General features: G+C 35.4%; 1 protein-coding gene and 1 long non-coding RNA gene across 2 annotated transcripts; both read right to left on the minus strand.

The window, feature by feature from the left end:
• Positions 1–3,207: 3,207 nt before the first annotated feature.
• LOC133179656 (uncharacterized) lies at positions 3,208–6,574 on the minus strand. The gene is made up of 2 exons (XM_061314359.1): positions 6,377–6,574; positions 3,208–3,415 (listed from the first exon to the last, which is right to left on the minus strand). Exons 1-2 carry the CDS (start codon positions 6,481–6,483, stop codon positions 3,208–3,210), a joined length of 315 nt encoding a protein of 104 aa, XP_061170343.1. The 5' UTR covers positions 6,484–6,574.
• Positions 6,575–8,502: 1,928 nt separating this feature from the next.
• Positions 8,503–10,262, minus strand: LOC133180053 (uncharacterized). The gene is made up of 2 exons (XR_009720260.1): positions 9,925–10,262; positions 8,503–8,790 (listed from the first exon to the last, which is right to left on the minus strand). It is a non-coding gene; the product is annotated as an uncharacterized LOC133180053 (long non-coding RNA).
• Between the last annotated feature and the right edge of the window lie 1,038 nt (positions 10,263–11,300).

Consider the following 11,300-nt stretch of genomic DNA (forward strand, 5'->3'; position numbering starts at 1 on the left):
TTTCAAACATTATTTTTTAGACAGTTTTGGTACATTTTAACAACAAATATTATGGACATCTTTGAGAGAATTTGAAGGTCAAAGGTCATCAAGTGCAAAAAGTTTTTTTTTATATTTTCATCATTTTTAACCAATATATTCTATATCAATCATTACCATTTAATGGAAAAAATATTACAATAGAAAAGAGATTTCCCTAATATTGTTAATTTAGAATTAAGATAATTTAATCTCATATGAGTTAAAAGTTTTTGGTTGCTAAGCAGAACACTTTGGCAAACTTTATGTTTACTTACAAGAACAGTTGTAAAAAGAGTAGTCAGTTGGAAAGTTTTGAAAAATTACAGGATTGTCATTAAAACCCAGCATCAAATTTTTCCAGCACTAAAAAATCAATTGTTCAATCTCTTTTGGACAATATTTAGTTCTGTATTTACTCATTAACAAGACTGAATGAATGTATACATTTGCATTCACTTGTAATACAGTAACATCAGAAATATGTACATATTTTGTGTCGTGAAAAATATTATTATTAACTTTCTTTATATACATGACACACTGCTACAACAATGTTCATTGTACAGTGGAATACATCAGCAAGAAAATAATTGTTTACAATTTTCTTTTTCTACAAAATGTATCAGCACAGTTCCTTACAGGTTTCCCATCATTGCTGTGCCATTTTTTAAAACAATTTCTTTCCCTTGTCAAGCATTAAGGAACCTCAGAAGATGGACAGTAAATATAAGTTTTATAACTTGTACATTTCTTTTTCAAATAAATGGCTTCTGCATTACAATAAACACAATCCTTTCTTTTATCAAATACTTGTGGAATACATTCGTTGGTTGTATTTGACACAGAAACATTAGGTTTGTCCTTTAACCCCATAAGAGACAATGCAAGTACTTCACGAAACTCAAGCTGCCCAAAATTTGATGTACAATTTGAAAACTGATTTTCATGTGTTTTTCTAAATTCTTGAAATAGGATGAAATATATGGAGATAACGAACAGCATTCAAGCTCAAAAGTCCATTAATCAATACAAAATAGGAGCAGAGCAAACACGGACCTCCAAACATCAGAGGTGGGATCAGGTACCATGGAGGAGAGAGCATCCCCTGCCGACCGGTCACACCCGCCGTGTGCTCCTTGCCATGATCGGGAAATAACGGAAAAATCTGTCGACAATTCAGTGTGTAAATAATGGCCAAATTAGTGTGAAAAACGTCCGTCAGCATTTGACTCAATGATAAATTGTATTTGCTGACAAGGTCATTGTATCGACCATAGAACTTACGAAATGATGACTTTAAACGAGACAGCTGATATTCTTGTTTCATCAACTTATTTGTCAATAATTTACCTCGTTTTAGAAAAAAGACATACGTAGAGCATGCTCTTGCGTATCGAATCAACTGAGAGATATATACCCCGTATGCAGGTGATGAAGGTATATTGCTGCATAAGTAAGGGAAGTTGACGATTGAAAAGTTAAAAGTCATCACGTTTATCATAAAGCTTGGTTGTTAGATTACCATTAACGTCTTTTTCAAGTAAAATATCCAAATATGAAACAAATGTGTCAGACTCTGTGGTATCTTTTATCTCAAGTTCACAAGGATATATCGTATCGACATAAGAATGGAAATAGCCATTGTTAATTGACAATACGTCGTCGATATATCTAAATGTCGAGTTGAAGGCCACAGCAAGTGTTTTCTTCTTTTCACGTACAAGATTTTGGACAAATTCTGCTTCATATGAATACAAAAAAAGGTCTGCTAATAACGGGGCGCAATTGGTACCCATGGGAATTCCAATAGATTGTTGGAAGACCTGCCATAATATCAAGTAAATGAAAGAACAGTACTTTCCACCAGTGCAATTGCGTTCTAATATAAGAAGGATATTTACTAGTAAATTGATTTGACAAATCTACAGCTCCCATACATTTGTTATAATCTCTAGCTACAACAGGTTGTACAAGTTCTTTCTTAGCCCATGTTAATCTAGATTTCAATGTTCTATCACAAACAGTTGTGGCTGAACCTTGATGTAAAGATGACATAAATGTAACTACAATCTTTCCATTGAACAAAAACAAATTCATTTTCTCGATGCCATCTAAAATCACCTTGTCTTGCAACTTCTTCCCAACTTTTAACATCTTTCAATTCACTAGGAATAGATAAACTATTTGATTTTAACACACCAACAAGATAAACTTTCTTCTGTAACAGTTCTTTGCCAAGTGCAAATGAAGTGTAAAAACAATCTGTAAAAACTTTGTAACCTTGATCAAAAAAGATTTACAAAATGTCATAGTAACATTGAATGCAAGACCTTTTGTTTTATCCATAAATACTGTATTCTTCTTCCCCAAATATACAAAAAAAAATCAAAAGTATAACCGGTCATATTACAAGCAACAACCCAAAGCTTAATCCCAAATCGGACTGGCTTGTCTTTCACAAACTGTCTTATTCCGGAGTACTTGTGTTTTGAGGCCACCATTCTTTCGTCAACTGCTACTTCTCGAAAAGGCTGGAATAATTCTTTCAAAGTGTCTCGAACATGGTTAATTAGTGCCTGTATTCTAGTTAGTTTCTCTCCTGTTGTAAGGAAATATTTCTGAATGTGTTATCAAATTGAATGGGTAATTAAAAAAAAATAGTAAGGGAAGTTGAACATTTTGAAATTATACTGATTTTTTTTTTTTTTTTTTTTTTTTTTTTTTAATAAAATATGCACATCCACATCAAATGTAAGAATACCTTTGTCAATATCTGCTGGTGGGGTTACTTGGAGGAAGGACAAGATGGCCTAAAATCTGTTACGGGATATAATATCTTAAACGGGGTTGTTCATATACATTGGAGATGTTGACCAATACCTGTCTAGTGACTGGAACTTTACAACGGACATGTACATAATGATGCCAAAGAATCTGAGAAAGAGGATAATGAAATTCTAACATAATGCATCACCAGATTCCATCACATCCATTTTCTTCAAACTGAATTAGATCAATTATTTTCCAGCAAGTACTACATATGTTTACTTATTTATTTTCCATTGATCTTAGATTTTACTGAAATTTTGGTCAATGTAAACTACACAAAATCTGAATCATGAAACTTTTCTCAGACCTTTGGATATTGTTTGAAAGTGCACTGAAATAAATGAATTGTTGCACATACTAATCTTCACATACAATCACATAACCATATAATTTTTCTGAAGTAAGAGGATCCCAAGTCCCATGAGGAGAATTAGATGATCTCCCTCCTTTGTCTATAAGCATTTGGGAATGGTGGTTTGTTGCAACGCAGATTGAAAACACAATTGCCTCCGTTAAAAACAGTTTAAAAAAATCAGCAGGCTCCTTTAACATTCTGGCTCCAAATCTAAAATCAATAAAAATCAACATTAGTAAAAATAGTGAATGTACATGCAATAATCATGGTTCTAAATATGTTTCAGAAAAGCAAATGATTTTTCACAACTTTTGTAAATTTTAATTACTATAAACTTACTAAAATTACAATAGGTTCCTTTTTTAGCTCTACTGGTCAGAGACCAGAAGAGCTTATGCGATAGTAAGGTGTCCGTCGTCCGTGCGTCTGTCTGTCTGTCTGTCTGTCTGTCTGTCTGTCCGTCTGTCTGTAAACAATTTTTCAAAACGCTACTCCTCCTACAGTTTTGGTCCGATTTCAATATAACTTGGCACACAAGTAGACTACACTAAGATACATAATTTAGTGCATCGGTTTTTGATTTCGATGGACGGTGTTGCCATGGTTACTAAAAATAGAAATTTCTGTGAAATTCCTTTAAAACGCTACTCCTCCTACAGTTTTGGTCCGATTTCAATATAACTTGGCACACAAGTAGACTACACTAAGATACATAATTTAGTGCATCGGTTTTTGATTTCGATGGACGGTGTTGCCATGGTTACTAAAAATAGAAATTTCTGTGAAATTCCTTTAAAACGCTACTCCTCCTACAGTTTTGGTCCGATTTCAATATAACTTGGCACACAAGTAGACTACACTAAGATACACAATTTAGTGCATCGGTTTTTGATTTCGATGGACGGTGTTGCCATGGTTACTAAAAATAGAAATTTCTGTGAAATTCCTTTAAAACGCTACTCCTCCTACAGTTTTAGTCCGATTTCAGTATAACTTGGCACACAAGTAGACTACACTAAGATACATAACTTAGTGCATCGGTTTTTGATTTCGATGGACGGTGTTGCCATGGTTACTAAAAATAGAAATTTCTGTGAAATTCCTTTAAAACGCTACCCCCCCTACAGTTTTGGTCCGATTTCAATATAACTTGGCACACAAGTAGACTACACTTAGATACATAATTTAGTGCATCGGTTTTTGATTTCGATGGACGGTGTTGCCATGGTTACTAAAAATAGAAATTTCTGTGAAATTCCTTCAAAACGCTACTCCTCCTACAGTTTTGGTACGATTTCAATATAACTTGGCACACAAGTAGACTACACTAAGATACATAATTTAGTGCATCGGTTTTTGATTTCGATGGACGGTGTTGCCATGGTTACTAAAAATAGAAATTTCTGTGAAATTCCTTTAAAACGCTACTCCTCCTACAGTTTTGGTACGATTTCAATATAACTTGGCACACAAGTAGACTACACTAAGATACATAATTTAGTGCATCGGTTTTTGATTTCGATGGACGGTGTTGCCATGGTTACTAAAAATAGAAATTTCTGTGAAATTCCTTTAAAACGCTACTCCTCCTACAGTTTTGGTCCGATTTCAGTATAACTTGGCACACAAGTAGACTACACTAAGATACATAATTTAGTGCATCGGTTTTTTCAATTTCGATGGACGGTGTTGCCATGGTTACTAAAAATAGAAATTTCTGTGAAATTCCTTTAAAACGCTACTCCCCCTACAGTTTTGGTCCGATTTCAATATAACTTGGCACACAAGTAGACTACACTAAGATACATAATTTAGTGCATCGGTTTTTGATTTCGATGGACGGTGTTGCCATGGTTACTAAAAATAGAAATTTCTGTGAAATTCCTTTAAAACGCTACTCCCCCTACAGTTTTGGTCCGATTTCAATATAACTTGGCACACAAGTAGACTACACTAAGATACATAATTTAGTGCATCGGTTTTTGATTTCGATGGACGGTGTTGCCATGGTTACTAAAAATAGAAATTTCTGTGAAATTCCTTTAAAACGCTATTCCTCCTACAGTTTTAGTCCGATTCAATATAACTTGGCACACAAGTAGACTACACTAAGATACACAATTTAGTGCATCGGTTTTTGATTTCGATGGACGGTGTTGCCATGGTTACTAAAAATAGAAATTTCTGTGAAATTTCTTTAAAACGCTACTCCTGCTACAGTTTTAGTCTGCTTCTAATATAATTAGGCATACAAGAAGACTATACTAAGATACATAATTTATTGCATTGGTTTTTGAATTCGATGAACAGTGTTGCCATGGTTACTTAAAATAGAAATTTTTGTGAAATTCCCATTAAACGTTACTCCTCCTACAATTTTGGTCTGATTTCAATCTAATTTGGCACACAGTTAGAATACACTACGATACATAATATGTATTTCTGTTTTTTTTTATTTGGGTGAATGGTGTTGTCATGGTTACTAAAAATAGAAATTTCCGTGAAATACTTTCAAAAGGCTACTACTCCTAGTTTTCATTTGATTTCAGTATAACTTGTCACAAAAGTAGACTACATTAAGATACATAATTCTATTTATTGTTGCATGTTGCAATGTTTCAAATCCAAGTGCTACTTTTCTTTTGTTATACAAACAGACCAGTAGAGCTACAGTCTCATCAGAGACTTCTGGTTTACTTGAGTGCTTAATATTGCCAATTGACTCATTGGGTTCAAATTGGGAGAATATAAATTCTTGAGTGGATTGTAGCGCTCAAGTTTTCTTATGTGTTTAATTAATAAAAATAAAAGAGCGTTATAACATAATCTCTGCTTCTTACGAAATTACATGAAAATAAATTCCACCCTTTAATAAGAATCTACAGTTGTAGAAATTACAGAAATCTTTGAAATAAACTTGATAGAGTAATATTTATATTATAAAATACTAGGGATAAATATCATACACAAAGTAGAAACATGCAGCATGAAATATCTGTGTATCACATGTGGCCAGCAGTACTAATTACCCTGTCTGAGGATACAATCATAAAGCTGGGAGCCTCAGATGTGTATAATTTTTATTTTCTGAATTTCCAGTACTCTGGTAATCATACCATTAGCAGATAGATCACAGTAAAGCAATCGATTATTTCACCCCTTTGTTAATACCTCAGTAAACGTCCCAGCTGGACACCTGGCTCCCGTGCAGGGTGGAAAGAGGTGGTTCTTGGGTCAGGAGCACCTGTATCCTCCACGTCCTGGTCTTTCCAATTCATGTTGGGATTGGCAAGGGGTCATCACTTGCTGAGGAAGGTTGTGAGCTTTCAGCTGAAGACTGTGATGCTGACATCCTAAAATATTTATATTCCACATTTATTTTGCTTACAAACTACATATTTCAAAAAAATAATCAATTTTTTGGTTTTGTTAAGAGTGCGAGTTAATGTAATGTTCCGTTTTCATTTTATACATTGTTTGACCCCATACAAGATTCCCTCAACTCACATACTGTTATACACCAATGAAATATTAAGAGACTTCACACAAGAAACCTCATATATGGACAGATGGAGAAGGTGCAACCCAGTTCTTAGTTCAAAGATAAGGATTTTAATTATGTTTAAAAATTGCACAACCATTTTTCCTGAAAAAAAAAAACAAGAGGGGACTATTCTCTCTCAGAAGAGACCCATTTATGTTTGTTCTAGGGTCAGTTTACATTTTAAATTTCAAAATGATTTTATATGTTTAACACTTTAACTATGTTAACAGTGATTCATTTTGGTGTGCGTCATGCGTAAATTACGCATGAATTTTGCTCAGGACGCATTATTTCAATATATGTGCATCCCAATGGAAGCATTACCCAGATAGAAGGATGTTATTGGACCTTTGTTGGGCCAACAATGCTCCTTATGTTGGGCCACCGTATGCATTCAACATTGGGCCATCGGTAATTTGCTCATCGGCCCTTTATCAAACCAACTTGTTGGCTTATTGTTGGGCCAATGTAACAGTTAATATTGGGCCACTGTTGGGCCAATGTATTCTTTCAATATTGGGCAAACGTCATTTTTGTACAGTTGGGCCATTGTAAGCAATTAATGTTGGGCCAACGGTAATTTGCTCATCGGCCCTTAATCAAACCAACTTGTTGGCTTATTGTTGGGCCAATGTAACAGTTAATATTGGGCCACTGTTGGGCCAATGTATTCTTTCAATATTGGGCAAACGTCATTTTTGTACAGTTGGGCCATTGTAAGCAATTAATGTTGGGCCAACGGTAATTTGCTCATCGGCCCTTAATCAGACCAACTTGTTGGCTTATTGTTGGACCAACGAACGGATATTATTTAGCCATTGTTGGGCCACTTATTCTTTCAATATTGGGCAAACATCATTTTTGGGCCAACGTTGGTTTGTATCTTATTGGCTCTCCTACAGGACAACTCATTTGCTCTTCACTGGTTGGCCATTTGTCCTCAAAATTGAATAACAAACTATATATAATAAGGTTATACTAGTTTTGTAGTACAGTTTAATGGTAAAAGCCCTTTAATACTATATATGCTAGATTAATAGTTTAATACATATTCACAATATCTCATAGATGTTGATTGATTGATTGTATATTGTTTTACGTCCCATTCGAGAATTTTTCACTCATATAGAGACGTCACCATATACCGGTGAAGGGCTTCAAATTTTGACCTTTACTCGGCACTCAGGGCCATTGAGCAGTGAGGGATCTTTATCGTGCCAACGCCTGCCGTGACACGGGGCCTCGGTTTTTAAGGTCTCATCCGAAAGACCCGCAACTTTCACTTCAAAGTGCCGAGCGCATGGCGAAGGAACAGTTGCTACCTATTTTTTATCGACTTAGGTCTGTCGCGGCCGAGATTCGAACTCACGACCTCCCGATCACGAAGCGAGCGCTCTACCGACTGAGCTACCGTGAACGGTCAATATCTCATAGAATTACCATCACAAAGTATTGCATTGTACGTAGCTCTACATTAATTTAAAAAAAAACTGAGGAAAAAGAAGTCAAAATATAAAATTAAATTATAACATACTAGTATTTTATTGCTCAGTGCATGAAGAAAACATTAATAAAGAACAAAAATTTGATGCTCACTTGAAGCGATACATGTAGGGTTACATGACTGTATACTCCCTCTCTGATGTAAATTATGCACAAGTTCAGTAAATTGCAGGTATCAATAAGCACGTCTAAAAAATAAACAAAGCCCTCCTGTTCTTAAAATAATACTAAAATGAATCCCGCCACTTTGTTTACTTACACAAAAAAATGTTTCTGGCATCTGCATCGTGTTTGTTACCGACAAACAGACACAGAAAAGGGTAGATCTACTGGTATGTCACAGTATATAACAGAAAAAAGTTAGGCACTGCCACTTTCCATCTGATCCCTCTCCTAAGTCTCCTCTTCTCTCTCCCGAGTCTCCTCCTCCGCCTTCTTTTCTTCTCTGTCCGTTTCTTCCTCCCCCATCCCTGTCCTAGGCATACCTTAGCCATTCTTTGATTGTGTTCTCAATGTCTTTTTAGAATCTCCAGTAGCACTAAAATTGTAGTATTTGGTACTTACGATTACATTTACAAGTATTTACAAGTATATCACTATATGTTTAAGCTGTCAATTAAGGAATAACCGTCTTTTTTGTTTCATGGTGTGATTAAGCGATTAGCTTGCGTGATGAAGGCATTTATGCATAAAATTTCTACGCTTGACCATCATCATCACACCGATTTTGATTCAATGTTGCCCCATATAAATCATTATTCAAAGTAAAATACATGTATAGAAAATTTGTCGGTACACTGAACAAATTTTAAATGAAAGAACCCAATTTATGTTTTAGTACTGAATAATTTTTTTTTTTTAACTTCAACATGTTCAACATGTTTGATCATGTGCTCGACGTTAAGTGTATATAAGTAAAATGAGTGGTAGATTTCGGAAATTTATTCTACTAGACACAAATTTCAATCTAAATAAGGGGCAAATTATTTATTGTTTTAACTGTATCAAAACACATTTGTTATTTTATACTTTCATTTATTTTTCTTGTATAGAAACAATAAATTTAATCACTGATTATTTTGTTTTGACAAATTATAAGAATTTTAACAAGCCTTGTAAATTTATTTTAGCTAACTTGTATTTTCAAGTAGGATTGGTGGTAGATTTATTTCTGATTGTAGAGACGATCGGATTTGTCAATATACAGATTTGTAACAATTAAATGGTTATACACATTGACCCAATGTTGGTCCAATATATCGGGCCAACATTGGGCCAATGAGCAAAATGACACTGGGCCAACGTCATTTGCAAACATCGGCCCAATGTTCTTGTTGACGTTGGGCCAACATTGGCACAATGTCGCATTCATTGGACCAAATAGAAAATAGAGAAATAACACTCTACATTGGGCCAACGTTGGCCCAACATATCGGGCCAACATTTGGCCGATGAGCAAACTTACATTGGGCCAATGTCATTTGCCAACATTGGCCCAATGTAACCGATGACATTGGCCAAACGTTAGCATGCTATCTGGGACAGTGTTGACCCAACAGCACCTGGCCTCTGCACTTCCCCGTGTCTGATTTACACAGATTTGTACTCGACATCGTTTAAACTATAAACGTTAATTAAGCTGTGTCAAAGCAAACATATTATAAATACTTACAAAGTGGATGCAGATATGCAAGGTATCAGTCTCATTACGTTCGTGTCAGATTAAAAATGGCGCGGATATTACAAGTAGCCCGGATGTTGTCTGCCCATGATGCTCAGCCAGATTCATGGTATATTGGGCCAACTTGGGGCCGATACCAATCCCCCAACAAATGTTTTCTCTCATAATAATAGTTTAATGATATAACGCCAACAGTTAGCCCAACATTGGCCCCATTATACATAACCAACTATCAATATTCCATGTTGGACCACCGTTGGCCCAATAAAGGTAACCCAACAGCGATAATACAACCATAATGTAAGATTGGGCCAACGATGTTCTGCTATCTGGGTAAATTTATAAAATGTAAGGTATTATTTTAAATATTATTTCGGTGTAGTATGCTTCAAAACTTGGCCGATTGCATCATATATGCGATATGCATGAGCGATTTTAACAGGTACAAGGTTGCGAACAATAGGTCCGATTTCACACTTCACTGTTAAATTGCAGTTAACAATGTAACAATTGTTAGAAAAAGAAAGTTCAATTTAATCTGCTGTGGAACATTTCAGATGCGTATATTGTATTTTAGCTGTAATTTCATTAATTACAGTACCGACCGGACACAACCTAACACCAGAGCGAACCCAAAGCGCACCCCGGGTTCGCTTCCTGGGTTCGCTCGGGGTCCGCTGCGGGTCCGCTTTCAGAAAATTTGGGACCGCTCTGGGTGCGCTTCGGGTTCGCTTTGCGTTCGCTCGGGGTCAGCTCTGGGTCCGCTAGAGCGAACCCGGCGTTCGCTTTCCGGGTTCGCTTTACGCACTCATGCGTGAAGCGGACCCCGCTTCAATCTTGCCGCCAGTAAGCCCCGCCCCTTGTATATTCCAAATACAGTAGTGAAATCGATCATTACTGTTTTGATGGCGATCGAAACATGTACAAGTTTGTAAGTGATAATATGGAGAACGTTGATAAATTTTCAAGAATTTCACCGTACATTCGACGTAGAATTATCACTTTTATTTTTCTTAACTTACAAGCCAAGTATATCTCGAAAGAAGAAGAAGAAAAGGTGTTAAATTTATTTTCGATATATCGGACGGAGTGAAATTGATAAGATTATCTTAATAAAAAAAAGCGTTCAAATTCATTTGTTGACATTATTCATGCGTTTTAAAATAAGTTGGAACTTCCAATTGTAATTGCAATTGCTAAATCGTAATTTAAATGTTTGAAAGACAAACAACTGAATTATGATCTTATCTATGAAATAGCTGAGACATACTGTACACCTAAAATGCTAAGTTTTCATATTTAGCAGTTTACATTTAACGTAGCTACGGATAGTGATCACGTGACATAACACGTGAATTCTAAAATTA

This window comes from Saccostrea echinata, unplaced genomic scaffold, assembly GCF_033153115.1.
Source record: "Saccostrea echinata isolate AGI-Se365-2 ecotype Australia unplaced genomic scaffold, CSIRO_AGI_Sech_v1 ptg000005l, whole genome shotgun sequence".
Taxonomy (NCBI): Eukaryota; Metazoa; Mollusca; class Bivalvia; order Ostreida; family Ostreidae; genus Saccostrea; species Saccostrea echinata.